General features: G+C 37.7%; 4 protein-coding genes across 5 annotated transcripts; 2 read left to right on the top strand and 2 right to left on the bottom strand.

Annotated features, from left to right (window-relative positions):
• The first annotated feature begins 2,020 nt into the window (after positions 1-2,020).
• On the top strand, positions 2,021-6,241 carry LOC116166844 (protein gustavus-like). 2 transcript variants are annotated; one of them, XM_031482016.1, is made up of 3 exons: positions 2,021-2,274; positions 2,389-2,995; positions 4,924-6,241. In XM_031482016.1, exons 1-3 carry the CDS (start codon positions 2,179-2,181, stop codon positions 5,061-5,063), a joined length of 843 nt encoding a protein of 280 aa, XP_031337876.1. In that variant the 5' UTR covers positions 2,021-2,178; the 3' UTR covers positions 5,064-6,241. The 2 variants fall into 2 exon arrangements, with proteins under 2 accessions (XP_031337876.1, XP_031337877.1); XM_031482017.1 differs by having other exon boundaries at positions 2,022-2,274; positions 2,398-2,995.
• A 3,793-nt stretch (positions 6,242-10,034) lies between these two features.
• LOC116167420 (cyclin-dependent kinase 5 activator 1-like) lies at positions 10,035-13,564 on the bottom strand. The gene is made up of 2 exons (XM_031482783.1): positions 12,315-13,564; positions 10,035-11,647 (listed from the first exon to the last, which is right to left on the bottom strand). Exons 1-2 carry the CDS (start codon positions 13,080-13,082, stop codon positions 11,252-11,254), a joined length of 1,164 nt encoding a protein of 387 aa, XP_031338643.1. The 5' UTR covers positions 13,083-13,564; the 3' UTR covers positions 10,035-11,251.
• A 2,044-nt stretch (positions 13,565-15,608) lies between these two features.
• On the bottom strand, positions 15,609-22,759 carry LOC116167307 (pre-mRNA-processing factor 6). Its single transcript, XM_031482645.1, has 11 exons — positions 22,570-22,759; positions 22,464-22,523; positions 22,347-22,413; positions 18,470-18,911; positions 18,337-18,419; positions 18,094-18,289; positions 17,900-18,048; positions 16,970-17,500; positions 16,363-16,920; positions 16,029-16,313; positions 15,609-15,985 (listed from the first exon to the last, which is right to left on the bottom strand). The coding sequence occupies exons 1-11, from the start codon at positions 22,662-22,664 to the stop codon at positions 15,650-15,652; spliced, it is 2,802 nt and encodes a 933-aa protein (XP_031338505.1). The 5' UTR covers positions 22,665-22,759; the 3' UTR covers positions 15,609-15,649.
• A 38-nt stretch (positions 22,760-22,797) lies between these two features.
• LOC116167308 (chitinase domain-containing protein 1) lies at positions 22,798-24,317 on the top strand. The gene is made up of 5 exons (XM_031482646.1): positions 22,798-23,158; positions 23,206-23,386; positions 23,434-23,640; positions 23,684-24,065; positions 24,117-24,317. Exons 1-5 carry the CDS (start codon positions 22,895-22,897, stop codon positions 24,256-24,258), a joined length of 1,176 nt encoding a protein of 391 aa, XP_031338506.1. The 5' UTR covers positions 22,798-22,894; the 3' UTR covers positions 24,259-24,317.
• Positions 24,318-24,561: the final 244 nt, after the last annotated feature.

Genomic DNA, 24,561 nt, shown 5'->3' with positions numbered 1-24,561 from the left:
TAATGTGAAAGGTTGCGACGGCAGCAGCGCCGCTGAGCAGCCGCTGCCGCAATCGCTCAGTGTGCAGGCTTCCCAAGAGGCTTCCTTAGCGTTTTCCATTGCTATAGAAAGCATTTAGATAGATTTCCTGATCCTTTTGGCGTTTTTCACAAAACCTAATGCATTGGGATGTACTTAGTGTACCTACCCTTAGTTTATCTCGATATTGAAGCAACTTCAGAGGAAATATCCAAAAAGATCTGTAAATTTTTACATAAATGAAAATGTATGTATTTTGAAATCTCCATGGGTAGATGTGTACATTTATAGCAATCTGTAGCTTCACTCATTAAAGTTAACAACACGTTTTTTGATCATAAACACATCCAGTTTACAAAACGGACAAATAAAAAAACAATTGAAAGGATCTCAAGAAAATCTTTTAATCGAACAGGTTTACGTCGAGACCTAGCCGGCTTAGGCCTCGTTTTTCCTCTATTCTTCCTACGTAAAGGTCAAGCCACCCTCACTCGTCCATTCAGTCTCGTACTCGAAACACCGCTTCGTTATCTCACACATGGCGTTGTTAATAAATAAATCCAATTAATTCCGATAACGATCTGGCCAGACTTAAAAAAAAACTAATATTACAATGACAGTTTAATAAATTTTCCAATGTCGTGTCTTTTTGATCAAACCGTCGACTTCGAGCGATAGGATCTACAATTGGTCCCGTTTTCCTGGGAATAGTCTTCCACCACGTCGTGAGCAGTTAGCGTAGTATTGATGTTACCACTGTACCCTCATCCGAGTGGGATCAGTTGTTAGATTGTTATTCAGCATTGTTATCTTCTCTTGCCTCCTGGTCTTGTGGGACCTTGTTAGTTGCATGCTTGGTTCTCTCTTCCTCTTTGTCGCAATATGCTTGTATGAGCAGTCTCTGCTTCTTCTTTTCCATTCTTAGTACTTCCTTGAAGTGCGGGCACCTTCCTGCTATGGTTTAGTATCCCTTCTCTTCCCACAATTCATAATACTGTTCACCATTATATTTGGAAACTATTTGGTCTTCCTGCGCGCAAATTCGACATGCCTTCGTTCTATCTGGTTTCTGACAATCCTTTGCCCTGTGCCCTTAACCCCAGCACCTATAACACTTTTCAATTTCTAAACTCTTATAAAGTACATGTTGTAAGTGGTGGTGACAGTGGATCTCACCTTCCTACCCTCCATCACTGCGGTCACCTTTTCCTTGATCTTGTCGACCAGTGCATTATTGTTTCCGGTCTTTGCCCTTTTGTGTGTTTCTTACATTGTGGATACCTTCTTCAACCCCTCTTTTAACTTCCTTAATATTTCGCTGCAACTCGTCTCCTGGCCTGGTTCCACAATGATCGTTTCCCTGATTCTGCTCCGCGCTGCGCTCTCGAAGGTACCAAATGGGGCGTGGATATCGATATGGATGTATTTGTTTTTGAATCCTGCCTCCACCATGTTTCGAGACAGACCCATTCTCTGTTTGCCGCTATCATAGTCCATGTTTACTGGTATTTGAAGTCTTCTCGCTTGGACCGCTCACAAATGTTACTTTTTAGGATACCCGTTGGCGTTGGATCGTCTTTTTCCTGGGCCATAGCGGTTGGTTCTGTTTGAACGTCTGCCTCCAACATGAGGGGGTGGGGCGTCTCCGTTCTTTCCTCAGTCCATCTCTTCGCCAATCACCAATCAATCGCATTAGGTTTAAGCAACAAACTTTCCCCTTTCTCGTCCATTTTAAATCGCAATATGACTTAGATGGCGCCAAAGCGAGTACTACTACGGCCCTAGAAGAATCTATACCGCCGACTTGAGGCGAGAGGTCAAACCTATCCATTACGTATGCCCGCGAAGGTTTGTCATGTAGTAAAACACTTTCGAAAACGGGAACTGGAAAAAAGAGGATTTTATTTTTACAAATTCGCACTTTTACTGTACGATAAATATACGCAAAAGGCTAAGTTTGGTGTCCAATTAAAATCAAATCCATAATTTCTTGACCATAAGACTGATGGGATTATCTATTTTTACAGGTATAGGAGTGGTTTTCGCAGTAGCACAGTAAGGAATACAAGTGGAGCGGGCAGCGGTAGATTGTGCGAAGTGCGGCGAGCATATAAGGCAGCCGTGGTGCCGTGCAAGACGGGCCGCCGAAGGGCCCGTGGTATGAGCATGGGCCAGAAAGTTTCTGGAGGAGTTAAGTCAGTTAGCCGAGATGCGGCCGCACCGTACAAACCCGTTATACCACGGGAACTCGCTCAGGTAAGCAGAACAAGTACGCAACGATATTCGATCACTATTTGAATGAATTAACTCGAGATAGTGTGAATATTTTGTAGTAGTTAGGGCCGTTTTATGAGTTTTTTTGATGTGTAGGAATTTCAGCGGCCAGCACGGCTCGACATGTTACTGGACATGCCACCAGCACTCAGGGAAACACAGTTAAAATACAGTTGGAATGCGGATGATCGATCGTTAAACATTTTCGTGAAAGAAGACGACAAGTTAACCTTCCATAGACACCCAGTTGCACAAAGTACAGATTGTATTAGAGGTAAAATAGGATTTACAAAAGGGCTACATGCGTGGGAAGTATCTTGGTCGACAAGGCAACGAGGAACGCACGCCGTCGTAGGTGTCGCAACTTCCGAAGCACCCCTTCACTCTGTAGGTTACCAAAGTTTAGTTGGCAGCACCGACAGCTCGTGGGGATGGGATTTAGGTCGAAACAAATTGTACCACGACTCGAAGAATTACGCCGGAGTTACATATCCAGCCCTTCTCAAACCGGACGAAACCTTTATAGTACCCGACAAGTTTGTGGTAGTCTTAGATATGGACGAAGGGACGTTAAGTTTTATGGTCGATGGTCAGTATTTAGGAGTTGCATTCCGTGGACTTAAGGGTCGCAAACTGTATCCAATAGTCAGTGCAGTTTGGGGTCACTGCGAAATTACTATGAAATATATCGGTGGCCTTGATCGTAAGTATTCTTTTGTCTTTTTTTGTTCACTAATTACTTCCTAAATGACAATTTACAACCGTTAATTAAATTATGGTTCTCTTGTTCATTTGAATTTTAAAATATCCTGTTACCTTCTAACTCGTAAACTTTTACAATTAATTGCTTTGGATGATATCTTGTAGCAACGTAATAAATATGCAAAAAATATTAATGAGAGGTGGGGATTGTTTATTGTTGTGTAATTAAGTGTCTCAACAATGCTTTAGTAGCCTTGATGGTCCCCAAGGTTTTAAATGTAGGTTGGTTTCATCTTTGAAACTCCACAACCACAGTTTTTAACTTTGCTTTCTCTCGGGCATTTGCATTATTTCAATTTTTTAACTCTTTTTAACAATGTTCGTAAAGGCATTAATAGTAATAATAGCGTATATTTCAATGTTCCGAACAACTGGAGTTCAAATAATTAGTGCAAGTATGTGCTAATTTGTGGTGGTTTTGTTGTTCAATAGGCGCCGCCTATTTTCATTGTTTATAGTTAGAACAAATTTGGCTATGTACAATTTTTAGCACCAGTACAGTAGAGAACAATTGATATAATTATTGGAGCAACAAATTATTTATGTAGTAGAATTTTCCTTAGTTTGCGTGCACGTCATCTGTGTATTATGACGTCATCATTTAGTATGTTTACATAGCATCATGCAATCAATGAAAGTATTACATCAATGAATTCTATGGACCAATTACTAAAAAATGTTTCGGTAGTTATTTGTAACAGGTTGTCTATGTCGCGATCTTTTACTAACAAGGTGGACGTAAAGGAAGTTTGAAAAAAAAATGTGAACAACTTTTTAGTGAATTGGGTAATATTTACGAGCCTAAAAGAAATAGACTAAATGCAGATAGGGCTGAAATGTTAGTGTTTTTGCATCATAATATCAAAAAGTTAAATTTTAAGTATTAAGTATATACTGTATTTAGAACCTGCTATATTAGGTATATTTTTTGTTGTTTTTTTTTAACTTTTTTAGTAAAAATGTTAACTTTAAAATAAAACATTTTATTTTCTTTAATAAAGTATTTCATTTATGCACTGAAGAGTTAAAACAGCTAAAAAAATTGTTTGCCGATATATCGGCGCAATTACCTTGCCGATACGATACGATACCGATAATCGACAATAATTGCCTATATGCCGATATACCAATATCGGTATCGTTCGACCACTAGTAAAAAGTTGTCAAATTGGTCATGTCGCAATGTAAACGTAAACTACCACAATTTCGATTGACAGGTAGCCTGAAAACAACAAAAACCTTTTCACTAAAGTTTTTGGTTATTTTTTAAATAACGCCCAACTCTGCATCAAGAACCTATGTTTTGTCAAAGGAAAATCCTACTTTATGCATATTGTATCAAACCTTCCACTGCTGGCCGTGTATTCATTTCCTGTCTTATTTTCGTTATTTATAATTGGCAACAAATTCAGCCAATGCTCAAATTGTTGTCACCTGCAGTGTAAAGAACAAATTTGACAATTATTATTTGAGCACCAGTTGTGTATTTAAATAAATGGCAAGAAACCAACGCAAGCCAAGAGAAAATGCTTGAAATTATTTTAGTTTCATACTATTAGAAGAAGGCCCTACAAAGAGATTTTTACTGAAATTTTAAATTATCCCACACATTGGGAAGGAGGGTTAAATGTACTCGTCGAAACAATGTTATAGCTTTTTGTTTCATGGATTTTCAAAAAACTGAGTTTGTTTAATTACTCAAAATTATTATAAATAACAATCAAGCAGACGTACATATTAAAAAATATCATTCTTTTGTTTAGCTATAGGTTAAAACAATTGGTAAAATTCATCAAAACTTACTATGGTTTAGTCTAGAATTATTTTAATTGTAAATAAGTAAATTAATTGTTGTTTAATTTTTTTTAGCCGAACCTCTTCCGTTAACCGACCTGTGTAGGCGCATCATCCGACAGCGTATAGGAAAAGCGAATATAGAAGAGAGAGTTTCCAGTTTGAATCTTCCACAACCTTTGCAGACTTATCTTTTGTATAGAGATCGTAGATAATACAATACGGAACATTCTGTGCAGTGATTAGTGACGCATAAACGACTTTTAATTAATATTTGCTGTCTAGTAGAAAAATTACCAAATATAAAGAAAGTGTGTGTTCTTAAACGGACGGATTTGTGAACTAATTTCCTTTACCGATAATTGAAAACTTTCAATTCTTCTGTATTAAAATTTTCAAAGTCTTCTACGGGTGGCTTTTGTCATGTTCGAATCGACGATGATTCCGATTTGGTAATGTGATATAAGGTTTGACTACCTTGATCTCCAAAAAAGGCAGAAGTGAGAATACCGCGGCGGTCGCACAGGTAGAGATAATTGCTGCCATTTAGACAATGCCATAAGCTGTAAATAATTGTAACTCAGTCTTCTAACCACATATTCTCGTAGCACAGCTTCCTGAATTATAGCTTTACAGGTAGTTCAAGGTCGTGGATATGTGTATTTCGTGCCACTGTCATTCCTTACGCTTGGGCGCTCCAAGAGCGTCTTTATTTTAGTTAACGACGAACTCTTCATTTAGTTTAAGTATTAGGACAGTGCATCAAATACACGTAACGCGGATTGTTTTACAAATAGAATAATGTAAGTGCTCAGGCGTTACACCAATGTAACTACATGTATGTTTTAAGAATATTAGACTTATTTTTGTAAATATTTAGTTAAGTGCCAGTTACGGATAATGGAATTTCGTTTTTATTATCGAACGTCTACAAAGGAACCTTGAATCATAAGTTTTGCGTTATACATCCGAATTGTGCATGTTTGTGTTGTGGTGGTCCTGTCTTAGTTTGTAAGTACTTTTTTTAATTTGTTTCGTTATTAACAACTCTTATCCAAGAAAACAAGTTTTATGGCTTTGGCCAGTTTTTTTTTTGCTCCATTTGACGCTGTTATACTTTGTTAACGGATTTTATCTCGCCAAAATTACTTTTTGTTCAAGTTTTATTGTAATTTTGTATGTGTAGCGAAATGTGAACGTGAATCTTCACTTTGTAGATAATGGGCTGAGAGACTAAGTCTCATAGGTTAATAAACGGCAATTTCGTAGTCTGCCTGGATACCTTAGTAAAGATTTAAATTACCTTTTCATTTCAATTCCATCGTAAGTTGTCCAGGCATATGTTAAGTTACTTGATGTATCATTATAATATAAAATAAAGCTCGAAAACATATTCATTGTTATTTTCCGTCGAGGGCTATATGAAGTGATTCATGATATTAACAGATGACCTCTTCTTAATTAGTCTTATTTACAAGTTAATTGTATCATATAATTACTTGTGACATGAATGTGTTCTAACATTACATGCATTTATATGCGAAACTTAAATATATTTGACATATTTCCCAATTAAAATACAAATACATTTTTTTGTTCGAGATTGCCTGCAACTTTTTTTAATCATTTTTTAAATGCCCTCTAGTATTATATTTTAGTAGGTCATACTGTATGCTGTTTTGTATTTTATTTTCGTTATATGTATACTTTGTTTCACTGGTGAATATTTCAACACACTATCTGACGTCAGCAAAATTAAGGCTTTCACGTGTGGTTGTCGTGAATAATACAAACCTTAGTTTATAGCAGAAACTATATAAATCATTGTAAACCTTCTGGCAATTCTGAATTTAATTTAGATCTTAAAAATAGCAAGCGTAGGTTCTGCCGCTGCAGTCGTTGCCATAGACCTGGCATTGTATTATGTTCTGAACCTGACCTTCATTTCATTTCATGCTTCACGTCCCATTTGAAATGAGAATGACAGATGTCATTAGAATGCACAATCATCTGTTTCACTTTATCTACCCTTGCGGTTAAACATCGACTTTGCATTACTCATTCAAAACAATTTAACATCTGCTATAAAATAATAGTACATTATATACCAAGGTAGAGAAGTCCACTATTATTGCCTGAGCACCAAGATTACATCTCGAGGCGCTTGCGCCGAGGGGTGTAAGGTGCGAAGGCAATAATAGACTTCTCTACCGTGGTATATATACTATTTTTTCACTACTAGCACTTGAAATCCTCTAAATTAACATATTATATTGATAAGAGAGTTAACGGTTGGACAGAATTGTTTGTTTTTTAATTTAACATGTCAATCAAGTACGTGGAAGTACAAGTCAAACAGGCCGTATTTTGTTCTGTCATTGAGATTTTTCAAAGAGTAATTTCGTTCGAATTTTTTCAAATGTGATAATTTTAGGTATGTAATTTCTCTGGAAATTGCGAATGGTGGCAATTATTCGTTTTAGAGAACTTGTCTAAACGTTCATTGGGCGAAATTTCGGGTTGTGTTTTCTAAAAGTGACAGCGTGACAGTTCTCATTATTGACTACTAGTTAATAATAAAAAATTATTAACCACTTTGAACAAATGCCGAGAAAGCCTACTTTACAAGTGGAAAAAGGGTTAATAATCATGTCATCAGACGCTAGTAGTGAAAAAACTTATTTATTAATGTATCACTATCGTTCATTGTTATCAGACTAACAAAGGTGAGAATTACTTTTAAGGTATCTGATCCTGATATGTTTTTTCCTATTCCCAGACTAATGTTCATGTATTTCATGTGGGAAAAGTCCGTGGTATGAACCAGACTTTATCCCATCCTATGCCAATTGTTTGTACCTTCAGTCGAAAAGGATACTGCCCTGCGATTAAGTATATGATTACAGAAAATTCGGGAATTGCTTCATATATAGTACTTTCCAGGAGAGAATACCGGTACACAATTGTCTGGTTTAATATGAAAAACATACGATTGTAGACAGCCATTAGATGTTCTGGTACAGGCACTCTCTTGGCAAGCATAATACTGCACTTACGGGCAATAAAGTTCCAGCTGCTTCTTTTTCACTTTTAAAGTAGGTACCTAATCAACTTCAAAATACAACCTTGCTCACCTGTGCATGAGTTCGGCATACTCATAATGGTAACAAAGCGGGAGTAACTATGACTCTCTTTGTCGATTCCTTACGGTAACGCGAGGTAAATGAACCAAAGAACTTACGTGTAAGTCCTCCTATCATAGTGGTGCACACGATTAGGTAGGCAAGAGCCATAGTTTCGAGCAACTACCTCCACGTGGTTCCCGCTGGTACCTAACCATCCTCTTTGTGTGGAAGGACCAAGTGCTGCGCAAGGACTTACGTCCTAGGCAACAGGGCCTTTTGATAGCGTGACAAGCAATTTGTCCCAAAATACTTACGGCCAGTAGGAAACCACTGGTCTCGTCACTGCTAGAATGGGTGTGAGTGCGGGAACCCCTTTTAGACCCGTGCCGAACAAGTGCAGCATGTTCCCTGAGGTTATTGCCATAGTCCAGCTCTTGCCTAGTCATACCAAATTATGATTTGCATTTTTCATCGTAAATTGAGAAAATCATGAAGTGGTTGCCATACAAATTTAGGAATGTTGAAATGGTTCCACTGGAGTCATAATTCTTAAAGTTATTGCAACATTTATGGTCTTCTAAAGTCAAATGTTTGAGTTTACTACAGTTTACCATTAAGAGCGCAAATTTCAATTTTGTAAGGCCATCCCGTCATGATCATAAAGCATCCAAATTTGGCATTTTCCATCGTAAATTTGGAGAATTGATAGGTGGAGGATATACAAAATTTAATAAACCGCGTATAAAGCGGATTTAGAAAAGCGGCCGTTTGCAGGCAAAAACTTGACCCGGAACATTGTTTTGTTGTGCACTTTTTACCATAATTTCAGTTTTTTTCTCAGTTTTTGGCTGATATTTCAGAAATGAAGCGTTTCATCATTAGAGCGCGTCAAAGACAAATATAATCCTGAACTCGGTGTACCTTAGGGAAAGTAAATGAAAAAAATTGCTGTGGCTATATACCACCCGCACACCTCTGTAAACTGACGTTTAAAATATGCGATATGTTTGTCTACTAGAAGCAGCTGAGGTTAAAATTTCAAAAAAATATATCCATAAATAAGAAAGATGAGATTGCGCAGTTTCCGCATGCGCACATCTGATTTTTACAATATGCGATATGCTTGTCTTTACTAGACAAGCATCTGTGGTTAAAATTTAAAAAAAAATCTGTGCATGCGGACATTAATCGTCAAGATTTTTTTACACTGCCCAATAGTTAATATGGGCACCTCCACTTATTGTAGAGTATCCCACTGGTGAACAAGTTGTTTCACCCCATAGACGCGCGTCTCTGCCCATCTAATCACGCACAAGACCCGCGGGCCGGCTTTCATTCTACATTTATGCTCCAAGTGTGTAATGTTGTTTTTTGGGGAAGGAAATGTTACATACCTTCGTCCTCTTTGTCCACACTTTCTGGAAATACTCGTAGTCTCAATAATCTGGGAGATTTCCAAGCCCAGTTCTACTTCAATGTCGGATGGTCCGTCCCCAATGATATTTGAGAGATCTGTTTCGATTGTCACGGTACTGCAGAGCACCCCAATTGAGGCCTACTTTTTTGTAGCTAGGTACATTTTTTCCACACGTCTTGATGCATCTGCAGCTCTGGCTTTGGATTTATTATGAAAACAGCGCAGATTCCAAATTGGTGTCGCTAGAAAGAGTAGTACGTTTAGGGCTAGAAAGCTAAGAGTTCAAGATCCTGAATTTATGGCTGATTTACCATTAAGAGCGCACACTATGTATAGGAGTTACCTTATTGACCCTTATAGGGACAGTTTTTCGTGTTACTGTCCATCTATCTGTCAATTACTTTCCATGGAATCATATATTCACTAATACAAGGTTATTTCTCCGATAGGATTATTGAACCATTAAAAACTTGCCCCTAAGGGTGGTGCATTTATTACCATCAACTGCAGGTGGTGCGCTAATTTAAGAAAATCAAGGATTGTTTACATTTTATTCATTTACTGTATGAAATCATGTTCCTCTTATTTCGAAATGCGAATTTAGGGGTGGGTAAATTACTTTGGCTAAAGACAAAAGTAAAAAATAACGTTGCTTCATTTTATTTGTTTCAAGAAAATGATACAAACTTATTCAGATCATGGATTTTTATGGTTTTATACCCTTTAGGTATAAGGTACCTACCTCGGTACCTACACGCACTTATAGTAGGTATTTTTAATTTAGAATAAAAGAAAAAGTATAATTTTATTCTTACATGTAATTATACCAACAATAACCAGTCGAACAAGTTCATTTTCACAATATCAATCACGTACCAATTTGAGTAAATAAGAACTTCTTAGTTTAATACAGGGGCACCTTGTTGAGTTAACACAACGTTTACAAAAATATTTACCAATGACAAAAACAACATCTAAACATATTCGTAACAATTATACAATGAAAACAAGCCAGTCTTTTCTTTTCAACATAACAACAAATAAGCACAAATCAACATTTATCCTAAACAACTAAAATCACTCGCCCTTACATACGAAATAATTATTACTACTCACACTCCTTTGAATATTAATGACTAGCCTTTCATATTGCCAGTCAAACTCTATAGCAGACATTTATCAGATAAATTTAATTGTAACATGAAAGACCAACCCTTAATGAATTTTTATAACGCCATGCCGACAAAAAATGATCACTTAAGTACCGTCTAGAAAATATCACCAAACGTAAAAATTTGTACCCCCAACATACAAGTCATTGGGGCTAATTTTTTTGCTATCAGCTACAGTATCTAAGTAATCGAGTAAGTACCTATTACTATTCCTGGTACCTACAGAAGTATATTTACTAAATTGCACACCCCCGGCTCACCTATAATAATAATTAACAGAAAATTTCACAAAAATTATACCTATATGTTTCCCGCCATAAAATTTTTATCAAAATTTTACAACCATTTCTTTTTTTACTAAAAATGCGGCATCAACAACTTTACCACTAAATTTCCTACCCACAATTCACACCCTTTTTACAGTTCTACGTTTTCGGAAGTGGAAATATGAAAATGAAACACACACTCGCAAATACTCAGCTATAAAGCACTCCTAAATGAACACAGTTCTTTTAAAGTATATTCCTATACGATAATACAAAGTAATTTGAATTGAATCGAAATCACCCTGTATTATCGAATATCTGCGCTCGTTTATCTGTGTTAAGATAAAACCCACCTTAAACTTGACAAGGTACTACCGTCGGAGTTTCGGCTAAAGTAAGTTTAACTACGGTTATTTCTTTTCGTCAAGCGGCCGTTGTTCCGGTGTTACAAGATACGACAGGTACTGTTTGACATGCCATAGTGGCCATATTGTTGCTAATAGAGTTCGTTATACCGCACGCTTTAAGTTCCGTAAAAATCTCGGTGAAATAACCAGGCTCGGCGTTGATGCGTAGCATATTTGAAGAGAGTCTGTTCACTATGTCTAAACACCGGTCCCAAAACTTCTCTTTGGAGTCCTCGACGAGGAACGGTTTCAGCGGATACGATATTTCGTTACCCATATACGAATAAGACAAATAGAGGCAAGTTAAAACGACCGCTTGAAGATCTTGCTCACATTCGACGCTCTCTTCCACTAAATCCCGCACCAACATGTACACGAAGACAACATTTGCCGGATTTATAAAAGCCACGTCCTAAAAAGAAACACATTGAAATATTTCCGTGTAGAAAAATTGGAACAGGTCACAGTAATTACCTACTTTGAAAGTAGGCTTTTTGATCGATATACAGAGATAAAGTGCTAAGGGATCAAAATGTCTGATATTTCGAGGGAAAAGGATTTTAATTTATTATTGCGATACAGCAATTCATTAATCTTTTCGTTAATGGCATCAGAGGGAATGGGTGTTACTACCCCTAGTTCCCTTTGAGACTAATATTCCACGTGGGGGAAATCTAATTGCCTACCAAGTTAAATGTCTGCAGGCTTCCTCGAACTGATGCGGCAGACGGTACATTTTTTATTAGTAAACATGGCGAAACTAAAAGGGGTAATAAGAGCACACGTATAATACTGTTTTGGAGCAGACGTCGACGTCGGGCGCCGCGTAGCCAGGCATCGATCGTGGGAAAATGCAGCGGACCAATTCGCTTCTAGGAATGAAAGGCCGCGAAGATAATAAGAAATAATTTCGTTAGCTGGACGAGCTTACATCGGAGGTATGTAGGAGAACTGCCTACTGAAATAATTGTCCAGCGCCTGACGTGTGCAATAATATTATAATAGATTAACAGGAAACCTTGACCTAAACCTTATACAGTTTTGGTCGCCCATAAGCATGCACAATTAGCTAGACAAACCTGCCATCCTTGTAAGAGAAGGCTTCTGTCAACAGTTCTGAGCCACATCACAGCATCTCCCGCTTGAAAATCTCGCAGTCTGTAACATTTCGAATGCAGATAGATTCCCAAACATTTGAGTAGTTCGGACGTAGAAGCTTGAATGACGGTTTTCTTGGGTACCGATGTGGGGACTACCTGATTTTGACTATTCACAGAGTTGTGTGACAGTAAGGTTTGCTTATTACTGATTTTGTCGCAATTTATGTGATGATTTGAGTTGTTGTTAACATTATTCACTCGGACGATATCCAAAGCCAGCGCTGAGGTACCTATACTCTTCGAGTTGGAGTAATAGGAGCCCTGTTTGTTTTGCTGTATATTTTTGTTCTTATCGACAACTGGATGAATGTTGTCTACTAAGGGCTGCCGGAACACAGTAACATTTTTGTTCTTGTTGTCTAGTTTCTTCTTGTTGTTATTGGTAGTCGAAAATCTCTTCCACGATAACGCGTTAATAAACAGCGAATGTTTTTTGAGGTTCTTCTCGAGCGCATTTTTCTCCGAGATTATTCTCGCGTTATCGTTGTTATTAATGTTGTTACAGTTGTTATTATGGAGGTTGTGGTTCGAATTTGAGTTCGTCAAGTTAGTGTTGGATTTGTTTTCGCGATTTTTCACATTGTTTAGCTGTTCGTATGAGAAATTATTTAGGGTGAAATCGGTAGTTGATGTGCTCGTATACACCGGACGGCGTTCGCGCGGAGAAAAACTCAGCACCGTGCCCATTTCGACGGTATATTTACCTTAATTTTACGGGCTTTCCCGTTTTAAGATTAACACATTTTCACACTGCGTATCATCGGGTTGGGCGACCGGACGACACCGTTACGAAGGGTGGCCCAGGGGTCGATCCTTGGCAAATAAAGGCGCCGGCGCCAAGTACCCTAGCAACCTGGTGATGTCATAAGAAATCAATATACTCCTACATCCCTTAAGATATACCATAGTTAAGAGAAGTTTTAACATTTAGTATCACGCCATTCCCAGTGTCATGCAATTTTCCTTCAAAACGCACATTTCTTGCTCGAACGCGATCAAGCAATATTACCTACCCCTTTCTTTAAACTCACTAACCCGCGTGCCTCCGCAACACCAAATGTTTACACTAAATTTTGATTTTCTAATCGTTTACAACGACGTTACATGCGGCTCGTTTCCGTTTGGGAAAAAACCGCAATTGCGGCTACATTTCCTATCAATAAGGTTTAGAAAATCTTCAAGGCGTTAAACTCGGCACTGATGGCTGAAACGAAAAATTCCGATAGCGAACACGCATTCATTACGTATTCCGAATCATAACCTACAGGATCAATAGCTCAACTCCCCAGATCTCATAATACCTGTTACTCAATAGTTTAGGTATATTGTCAAATTTAGCGAGGCACTTGTCAAACTTCTTTGTTTTAAACGCTGATAGAATATTGGATTTTTGACTGCGCATCATAAATATTGAGAATTACAGCCTCGAAGATTCTGAACATTTTGTAATTTTCCGCATTAGCACTTTAGCATACGTCGGTATAGATCAGGGAAGACGTATAAAGACATTCAAGGTGCTGAGAATCGAATTTCATGAAGTATAATGTTCATTTCGTAAATTTTCCACATATTTAATAATGAAGGGAGTTATAAGACAGATATGTTTTAATGAAATTTGCCGCTGGAAGCTGACGATATATATGGAGGTAATTATAGTGGGGCAAATTTGTCAATGACTCCTATCTAAACCTCGACCTCGAAATAGCACGCCAAATATCCCATATAGTCAAGTCAAATTAGCGCAATTTTGGACAAATAAAAACATTAATCGGTAAAGATCTGAATTTTGGTATACACATTTATTGGGACTTTCTATTGAACATACTAAAAGTCCCTGTCAAAATCTGTTGCGCTCGAAGAACGGTACACTTTTCCAGTTTTTTGCCCATGTCTCGGCAACTATTACTGATACGAAGAAATAGTTTACATGAAAAATATAGTTTACTAAATTCCCTATAAAAAAGAGTATTTACATTTTTTTTGTATCTCCAATACTTTATGTGTAATCTCACGTTGAATGCGTCAGAACGCGTTTAGGACTTGTATCGTAGTTATAGGAAGGTGACCGTCTTTTTCATTACTACACCGAAAGCTGTAAAAGCACCAAAAAATGAACAGAATCGTCTTGCGATAAAGCATTCTAGCAATGACATAATGTTTCATGATACGATCTGAGACAATTTTTTTTTCGGGGCTCAAAAAAAGGCAGTGTATAACCTTCCTTTTTTTTACCAAAAATCGACTACACCAAAATTTCTCGGGAAAACACTTTTTCTTATTAATTTTGGTGCGTAGAATCAAAAACAATTCGTACTTTTTCGATCAGACTTCTCAATCAAAAGTTATAGACTAGAAACCAATTTCGAAAGAAAATTCAAAGGGCTGTAACTTTTGAACTAGTTGCCCAATCTTCGAACTGTTTGAAATTATGGATTCTGCAGGCCACATTCTATAAGAAAATTTTTTTCCGGGTCGATCTGAGACAATTTTTTTTCGGGGCTCAAAAAAAGGCAGTGTTTCGATTAGACTTAATAATGTATAGAGTGACCCGAAATGCATACAATATCGTTTTGCGTATTTCAGTTTGACTTGCTCACAAAAACAGTAGCAAAGATAATACTACCTACACGTATCTTTGCAAGTAGGTAAAACCTAGTGATCGATGCTCTTTGCTGTTACCTTCAATATACTGTTTTCCCGCGACGGGAGTTTTGACTTGTGGAGATGAGTTTCGTTTTAATTACCTATATACTATATGTAAGGTAAAACTACTAAAAAAACAGATCAACAAATTGATCACAATCAATCACAATTAAGTACGAGACATTTATCTGGATCGTTAAAGAGTTCGAATAAACATTTACACAGGATTTATATAATCATTTTGTATTTAAAGATAAAACCCTACCAGACTAATTAAATAATTTGAGAGGAAAATTTTTGACATAGATGTTCAATTTGCTTTTGTAAGAAGTCAGTACCACATCCTGTTTAATTTCTTAACAATTAGTACACAAATAAGAAACTTATTAATGGACATGCACGAAAGCAGTTTTTTACATTGTTTAATGTAATTGATCGATTTGGTTTCATTAACAGGTATTTCTGTTAAAATTTCGGTAAGATCAGTCCAGAAATAAAAAATTTACCTCTGCACATTTTTGCACTAAAGATTTAATTATTATTATTATGCATCTCAAAAAATAACTAATACAAAAGGAAAATACCATTTATTTAAAAATTAAATTACACTTTTATATCGGAATTGGAACATTTTTAGCGGCAGCTAGCAGTATTTGCTCTGTACTAAAACACCAATTCTTTATGTTTTTTGAAATTGAACACCACAATTCTCCATGATGCGGTTCGGCAGCTAAGCATCTTTGCTTAACCTCATTTTGTTGATCTGTAGTGCCATGTACCTGCTCAAATCTGAACCAATTAGCCCACGCGTCGCCCAAATCGGGTTCAATTTTTATTGTTCTCTGAAACCATTCGCGACACTTGCCTATCTTGCGTTCCGACCAGAATAATCGGCTCACTGCCAACAAAACGTGCGGATCGTGTTCGCATTTCTTTAAGGCGTCGACCTAAATTTGTGTGTTAGCAGTTTTCAAGAAAGGCATCACTTACCGATTTTGCTTTGCGTTGTGGACGCGGTTCCAAAAATATCGATTCTGCCCATAATATACCGGATGTAGGACACTCTTGTAAGGCTTTTGCAATCATGGACGATGCAATCTCCTTGACGCCCGTGCGCAACTCAATCCGAATCCCTTCTAACCACAGCAAGTCATTTTTAGGGTTCTTTAGACGTGCTCTTTCCAGAACTGATCGTGCTTTCGTTAGTAGTCCGCGACTTTCCTCTAATTTCGCCAGTAAAACCCATAGCGGGATCGAATTGGGGCACTTCTTGATCTAAACTTGTTCAATTAACAGAGAAGTTTAAAACCAGAATGATACTTACACCACTGCTGTACGCGTCAAAGGCCTTAGAAACGTCTTTCTTGTGTTCGTGAATTTGCCCCATCATCATCCATAGCTTGGGAAAATCAGGGAAAACCTTTAAAGCGTCGTCTAGAAGTGCGAGTGCGGGATTGAGATCATTTAAAGCCCACTCTAATTTTGCACTCTTCATTAATACACGTGGGGTAGGAGCGGAACCTCGCGCTTTTGCCAATAGCCGTCTTGCTCGCTCGTATTCGTTGTTTTCCGATTCCAATTTGACGGCGGCAAGCCAAATTTCTTCACTGTTAGGATTGGCTTGGAAGGCGAGGGAAAGAATGCCTCGCGCCGCTGGCACATCACCCGCCAACCACTTACTTTTGGCACCCATCAACCACAGCACCTCACTCTTGGGACAATGTGCCACAGCACGTTGCAGTAAACTTTCTAAACTTTCCCTGGTACCATGATTTTTTTCCAAGTAAGCAGCACGTAACCAAATAGATTTTTTGGATGGGAAGGCTGTTAAAGCGTGACTATAAACAGAGCGCGCGCATTCGTAAGCGCCTTGGGAGACACACTGAAATACGAATTTGAGACAAATGAAACCTGGCATACAAATACCATACATTATCGGCATCTTCCATCCACGTGTGTTTCTGATCTTCTGGCTCAACCCCGCTCCCAATAATAGCCTTCACAATAGCCCGACAACAATGAATGTGTCCTCCCTTCTCACTCTCTATCGCCTCTTTAAACCAGTGCTCCCGATTAATTTCGACTCCATTCGAATTCAAAGACATTAGCGCGCGTTCAATGATACGCTCCACCATCTGATGATTACCGTGAGCCTCCTCGAGTTTCGCGGCCGTCGTCCATATCGACTTGTCCGTCGGAATATTCTCGCGAGCTTTGTTCAGGACCTTCCTCGCGTTCTCGTACGTCTCCAGTTTGGCGAGCGCCAGCCATAACTCCACGGCGGTCGAGCAACACTCGACGGCACGCGATAGTAGAATCCTGGCGTCGTCCGGATTTTCCAGTTCAACGGCGGCTTTCCACAAACGTACCGAGTTGGGTATATGCTCTAATGCCTTTCTATATACGCGACGTTTAGCTTTCGTTTCGGATTCCAAATCGGCTGCTTTAATCCAAATTCTTACCTTAAATTAAAAATGCCTCCATTAGGTAGTTACTTTGTGTTTTGCTACAGTAGCCGATAAGAAATCCGTTAGTTTCATAATGAACAATAAATATTATCGAAGCATAACTTCCGTATATTCTGCGCCAAAAGTTGTATAACACAAAACTGCCATCGGGTTTACCAAGAAAAAGTAAGCAACTAATTTATTAGCCAAATTTCTAAATCGGATAAACCTCTAGAAAGTCCTAAAAACACATGACAATGCAAGAAACCCATTAGCGATGTTGATGGTTTCACACACGCAGCGATTCGGAACTCCAGCTACGACATGGTCTAATAGAACACACATTGAATTGTTGAATGTATTTTAGAACAATTGTTAAAAATGTCAGCCTTGAACATCAATTACTGTACTTACAGACGTTGGTATATGACGCGCAGCTTGCGCAATAACAGCTTTAGCCGTATCAGGAGGTTGCAGACGGGCAGCTTCCAACCATAAATCTTCACTTTGAGCATTAGTTTCGCAACCTTTCATTATTAAATTACGTGCCGCTTGAATTTTGCCTGCAAGAATTAAATGCGACCATCAGTAAATCTGCCATTGCCTACCTGTAACTTCTTCTAGACGAGCGGTGGCAATCCAGGCAGGCGGATGGTTTGGGTTTGTTTCCCTAACCGATTTTAATAGCAATCGAGCCTTTTTAATGTCATTGATATCTCCGCCATATGTCGGGATCATAGATTGCAAATCTGTAAGATACCCCTTAGGATCGACAACAGTTTGGCCCGTCACAGAATCAGAAACCTAAAACGAACTTCAGAAAATACTTAAATTACCTACACTGTTCTAACCTGTGACAGTTTAACATTCATAAGTGTATTTCTAGCCTGTCCTATCTTCCGTAAATCCATATCACCGGTTGGGGTTAGCATACCTAAATTCTACAGTAAACAAGGATCCTCATAGAGGGCTGGACTACGTTACCAGGTGTCGCAACGCCGGGCGTCATACTGGCTAACCCAGAAGTCGGATCAATCGATGTAGAGGATTCTCCCCCTAAATTACGTGCTAGCACACTATCGGGTAGAGGCGTAAACTTTTCCGCCCTTGGATTTCTCTGTTTGCGATTTCTTGCATCGCCCACCTCCGGTACATTCCGCCACTCGTCATCGCTTACGGTAATTAAATCGCGTTTCAAATCAGAAAACTGCTGTTGTATCTTCGGTCTTTCCTGGCGATACCTTTCCAACTCCTGCTTTAGCCGTTTCTCTCGATATTCTTTTCTCTTCTCGTCCATTCGTTTGTCAATGGCTTCGTATATAGCGTCAGCTTCGGCGTCATCCTTGTCATATGGATCTTTGGCAAAAAGTGAACCTCCGTAACCACTGAATTCGTCATAATTTGAATCGTTCAAATCTTCATCATCCTGAGATAAAAACAAGTGAGTAAAGCGATTTTTCATTTTGTGACTAGTTGGCCCACTTGAAGTTAGCCACGTAACTTCAAAATAAGTAGTCTTTATGGTTCGCTTAAATGCACATTTAGGCACACGTCGATTTTTTGTTTGACACCTCTGTAGGTGAAAATATAAAAAAAAAGAAATTTACACTTTCAACAAGATGAGGCTCCACCACATTATGCTATGGGTGTTAGGCGGCAGATCAATCGACGGCGAGGGGCGGTTCGAAAACTAAATTACTCGTAGACGGCGCCTAAAGTCATTAGACACATCTTTGAAGTCCTTGTGAGTGATTTCCAATGATTGTAGAGGTCATAGCCGATTAATGTGTATTAAACGAATCTATACTTAGGCGCTAATTATGCGCCGTTTAAATGAAATTTTACGCCCCTATAACAATTAGTAGTTTCAAAAAGTATGTTGACCCGTCCAACATCACAAACCCACAGAATACATTATTTATTTCTTATGCAGAAACTAGATAGGTCCTTACGGACGCATTTTTATTAACAGCTACCGTTTTATATTGGTTTACTTTATTGTTTTTTTATGTAAATTTTTTTATTATTACAAGAATGTACTTAGGATTTATTTTTAAGTGTCTTTGGAATTTCCTAATAGGCGAAAAAAAATTTGATTCGGTTCATAAAAGCCGACTAGTATGGCGCATGAGACTACATCACCCCTGCTCACACTCAATAATATTGAGAGAAATCTCGATATCATTCACAATTTTTTTTCTTTAATTAGAGGGGCTTACCATAAGAATTTGGTTCAAATTGCTCCATAAATAAGAAAGTTACCCATTACGCATGCGCAGTACGATTTTAAGCGCGTGCATTTTGTTTGCTTTTATTAGAGGGACATACCATAAAAATGTAGTTCAAATTTTTTTGCATATGGAGTTTTGTTTGCTTTTATTAGAGACCTACCCTAGAAATTACGATTAAATTACTCCATAAATAAGACATTGCACATTGCGTGTGCGTGGTGAGTGCGCATGCCGCTCTCGATATTATTATAATTGACCAATCAAAAGGGCGCTTTGTCTGTTAGTATTTGTGAGATGTGCATAGCTGATACGATTTTAAAAACAATTGCTATTTCTTAGAAGAGGGAAAACTTGGTCAAAAACTGGCATTTTAGCAAGTTGGTCAACATTGGAGAGAAGCGTAAAATTTCCCTGGGAAAAAGATGAAGCTTATTATCCCCACAATCAACAAAATTAGGAGTTAGGGATACTGTTCTTGATCTTCAATTGTTGTTCCCATACCTAATACTGTCCTTGTTGAAATTATTTGTGTAATAGCAGCAGAGCTGGGCAGTATTCGACTTTGTAAATACTTTTTAGTATTCAAATCCTTTAAAGTATTCAAATACTTTGTAATTAAATACTTTTATGGAAGCAGTATTTGTATTTGTAACTCAAATACTTTCACAAATATTTAGTACCATGCGATCAAAAATGGGTTGCTGTCGAGTGACCTTTGAAGTTTTTGTTTACATGGGAAATCGTATTTAACTTAAACTTCCAAAGGCGACTCGACAGCAACTCATTTTTGATCTCCCGTTATTCGAATACTTCGTAAAGTATTTGGATACTTCGTAAAGTATTCGAATACTTCACAAGGTATTTGAATACTTAGAGAAGTATTCGAATACTTCGCATAGTATTTGAATACTTAACCTTCCTTTTTTACCAAAAATTGACTACTCCAAAATTTCTCGGGAAAACAATTTTTCTTATTCATTTTGGTGTGTATAATCCAAAACAATTCGTACTTTTTCGATTAGACCTCTCAATAAAAAGTTATGGACAAAAAACCAATTTCGAAAAAAAATTCAAAGGGCTGTAACTTTTGATTTAGCAGCCCAATTTTGGAACTGTTTGAAATTATGGATTCTACAGGCCACATTCTATAAGAACATTTTTTTTCCGGGTCGCTCTGAGACAATTTTTTTTTCGGGCCTAAAAAAAAGGCAGTGTATAACCTTTCTTTTTTACCAAAAATCGACTACACCAAAATTTCTCGGGAAAACACTTTTTCTTATTAATTTTGGTGCGTAGAATCCAAAACAATTCGTACTTTTTCGATTAGACCTCTCAATCAAAAGTTAGGGACTAGAAACCAATTTCGAAAGAAAATTCAAAGGGCTGTAACTTTTGAACTAGTAGCCCAATCTTCAAACTGTTTGAAATTATGGATTCTACGGGCCAAATTCTATAAGAAAATGTTTTTTCCCGGTCGATCTCAGACATTTTTTTTTCCGGCCTCAAAAAAAGGCAGTACTTTTAAGTTATTCAAATATTTGAGAACAATTTAGAAATGTTTAGAGAAAGTTTCCATTGTCACAAAATCAAATACAAAAATCCGATACAACTGAATACCAAACGATCCTGGAGTGAAACTCTTTGACTCGATAGTCTACGTGACTTAAAAACAATAGGGACCTTTCTTATATCGTTAAGACCATGTGTACCAATTTTCAAAGCGATCGCACGTTTCTAAACAAATTATCATGCACACGGACAAACGGATGGTCAAAAATGGATATGTCCCAAAATCGCTAGGATTAATTTCAGAAAGGCGTACGTATCATGTGCACGACGCTTTAAAAACTGGTACACATATTCTTAAGGATATATCTGGTATAAGAAAGGTCCTGGTAGGTACCTCCTATATAATAATAATAATAATAAGCTTTTACTCCCCTTAAATTTGTATATAACAATAGAAATATAAATAAAGCAAACCCCATACAAAGTATAACTTGATTTTTTAAGTAGTAGACTTTTATCTAGTATACTATTTTAAATTGTTAATGTATTTGAGTGTGAGTGAGTTTTATAGTATTCGAATACCTTTGATAGTATTAGAATACTTTTGAAAGTATTCGAATACCTTTGAAAGTATTCGAATATTTTTGAAAGTACTCGAATACTTATTTTTTAAAGTATTTGAATACTTTTCAATGTATCTGTATCTAGTATTCGCTTGTGCTCGACGTAAAAGTATTTAGTATTCAAATACTTTTTGAAAGTATTCTGCCCAGCTCTGGATAGCAGACTTATGGCAGCAAGAACCGCACATAGTGTCATCTGGGTAAAAACAACAGATCAATAAAAAAGAGCGAGCTCTAGAAGAAATACTGTGGCAGCACCAAAATGATTAATACTCGAAAAGGCTCTTTCAATAGGACCTTGATTAGGACTTAAGGGACATCCCACTTCTAAGAATAAAACTAATAATTAGTGAATTCTACTTGAACGTATCGTTGTTTTAAAAACAGATAGCACTACGAGATTGGTAGAGATTGTTGAGCAGTATTTAAACTTATTCATTTTGCCAACTATAATTAAAAAGCAGCGCTCATCGTTTCTAAACTGTATATACAAACTACCTTATCTTCCTCTTCCTCCTCTTTCTTCTTTGTACGTTTGGCTGCCGGTGGAGCATGTCGGTCATCGCTACAATACACCAATTAGCTATGCGATTACACAAAACTTGTCAAACTCACGAGACATCGTTAGCATCTCGTGCTGGACCAATATCCGAACGTGTGGTGAATCCCGTCGCCCTATAAATAAGGAAGTTAGAGGTGAAGAAATCGAAGCGAAACTTACCCTCTTCCGACTCCGGCTACATAACCGAGAGGGGCTGGAACTCCTAAAAAATGCTTCTTATTTCTATTTACCAACGCGGCTGGTGGTGTAGTCATTTTGATATTCCAGATATGCGGTTTTCATGTACAATTAACATCACGTATATAATACGCGTTTTTTTGAGGTTATGTAAACCACAACAGTGCATTTCACTACGTTGCCGCGTTCACTTGACAGTTTGGCAACGATGTTCAAAAGACGTGGTAAATTTGAATATCTAACCTATTTTTAGGTTATTTGTTTGAATTGCGATTGTGATAAAAGTAAAACACCAGTTGTTGTAAAAATGAGGCTACTAAACACAATAGCTTGTACATATTTCATGGTAGTTTTGAGTAGAGCGACTTTAACTCCTAAATCTCCAAAGAGCAATAAGGAAAATAAAAAAGTAGAGAAGGCAATAGCAGGTCCTGTTGATAAAAATGTAAAGGAAAGAGGTTTAATTACGGAGAGCCCTTCGCCAAATGACATTATCAGCAATCACCAAAGTTACTACGCAGAGACCGACGAGGCTAACATAGATGGTATAGTTTTAGGATACGTTACACCGGTACGTCATTCAAAACAGTGCAGTGTTCTCATCCGTTCGCTTTTTAGTGGAATAGTCATGGATATGACATCGCAAAGCAGTTTGGAAACAAATTCACTCACATCAGCCCCGTATGGTTACAAATTCGCCCGAAAGGTTCTTTAAAATACGAAGTGACAGGCACACATGATGTTGACCGTGACTGGATGACCGACGTGCGTAAGGCCGGAGCACGGATTAAAGTTAAAAGTATATCTACAGTTCCCTACTTTCTGATGTAACTCATTCGCTTACAGTGGTTCCCAGAATTTTAATTGAGGGATTTACGAATGACGATTACAGTGACTTATTGGGAAATGCTGATGCTGTACGTGCTTTTAGCAAAACAATAACTGAAGCCGCCAAGAAGTGGAAATTTGATGGATATGTCTTGGAGATTTGGCCACAAATTGCCAGTCGCCTTCGTGACGCATCTGTCCTCGTAGAGCTAATAAAGAACATTAGTACGTTGGCTGGTAACTTTGGTAATTCTATGCAACTTTCTAGGTGACTATTTGAGGGAAAGGAGATTGGACACAATTTTAGTGATACCTCCACAGAGAGATGGGGTGAGCATGTTTAACGGAGAGCACTACAGCGCGTTATATAATCATCTCACCGCTTTCTCATTAATGACTTATGATTTTTCGAACATACAACGTCCAGGACCAAATGCCCCAATACAGTGGGTGAAAGAATGCATTTCGTTCTTAACATCAGATCCAAAGAAACACGACAAGATTTTAACCGGCTTCAATTTTTATGGCAATGCGTATACAGCTACCGGCGGAGGTCCTATTGTAGGTCATCAGTACTTGGACTTATTAAAGCAGTATAAAGGGCAGCTACTTTACGACTCAAATTCAGAGGAAAATTACTTTCAAGTCAGGTACTCTTCCTCTTCTTTGAGTTGAGTGAAATGAACCCAATGACATTTTAGGACAAGCGAGGGTAAGCAAATGGTTTTCTATCCAACGTTGCAGTCAATTAATCAACGAATTGAGTTAACCAAAGAGTTGGGCACTGGCGTATCCATTTGGGAGTTAGGACAGGGGCTTGATTACTTTTATGATCTATTATAAGTAATACACTTCTTATGATTCCAAGCTACACAAATATATGTGGGTTTTTATTTTGTTAATTCGTTCATAATTCTTTTCCTATGGGTGCTTTTTTAAGATTTATTTAAGCTGTAAATACATGGTATGTCATTTATATATTTTGCGGTGGGCTAACAACTGTAAATGTGAATATCTTGGGAGAGAGTATTCATTTAAAATAAAAAAGGTTTTCACCCTAAGGCCCGTAACTAGCGCATTTTCAATGCATTAATCAGTAGAGGGGATCAAGTGTGCAACAGCAAGGGTGATCACTACTAGATTATC

The sequence above is a fragment of the Photinus pyralis genome, unplaced genomic scaffold, assembly GCF_008802855.1.
Source record: "Photinus pyralis isolate 1611_PpyrPB1 unplaced genomic scaffold, Ppyr1.3 Ppyr1.4_LG3b, whole genome shotgun sequence".
Lineage (NCBI taxonomy): Eukaryota > Metazoa > Arthropoda > Insecta > Coleoptera > Lampyridae > Photinus > Photinus pyralis.
This window is presented reverse-complemented; position numbering and strand designations above follow the sequence as displayed.

Excerpts from the sequence above, each read along its gene's own strand:
- LOC116166844 (XM_031482016.1), top strand. The coding sequence starts at position 2,179 with ATGAGCATGGGCCAGAAAGTTTCTGGAGGAGTTAAGTCAGTTAGCCGA. Across the intron at positions 2,275-2,388 it reads TACCACGGGAACTCGCTCAG|GAATTTCAGCGGCCAGCACG; the intron begins GTAAGCAGAACA and ends TTTGATGTGTAG. Across the intron at positions 2,996-4,923 it reads ATATATCGGTGGCCTTGATC|CCGAACCTCTTCCGTTAACC; the intron begins GTAAGTATTCTT and ends AATTTTTTTTAG.
- LOC116167420 (XM_031482783.1), bottom strand. The coding sequence starts at position 13,082 with ATGGGCACGGTGCTGAGTTTTTCTCCGCGCGAACGCCGTCCGGTGTAT. Across the intron at positions 11,648-12,314 it reads TTCTCTTACAAGGATGGCAG|GACGTGGCTTTTATAAATCC; the intron begins GTTTGTCTAGCT and ends GTTTCTTTTTAG.
- LOC116167307 (XM_031482645.1), bottom strand. The coding sequence starts at position 22,664 with ATGACTACACCACCAGCCGCGTTGGTAAATAGAAATAAGAAGCATTTT. Across the intron at positions 22,524-22,569 it reads GTAGCCGGAGTCGGAAGAGG|GGCGACGGGATTCACCACAC; the intron begins GTAAGTTTCGCT and ends CCTTATTTATAG. Across the intron at positions 17,501-17,899 it reads CGCGTCATATACCAACGTCT|GTAAGAATTTGGATTAAAGC; the intron begins GTAAGTACAGTA and ends TTTTAATTTAAG.
- LOC116167308 (XM_031482646.1), top strand. The coding sequence starts at position 22,895 with ATGAGGCTACTAAACACAATAGCTTGTACATATTTCATGGTAGTTTTG. Across the intron at positions 23,159-23,205 it reads TTTTAGGATACGTTACACCG|TGGAATAGTCATGGATATGA; the intron begins GTACGTCATTCA and ends TTCGCTTTTTAG. Across the intron at positions 23,641-23,683 it reads AGAGCTAATAAAGAACATTA|GTGACTATTTGAGGGAAAGG; the intron begins GTACGTTGGCTG and ends GCAACTTTCTAG.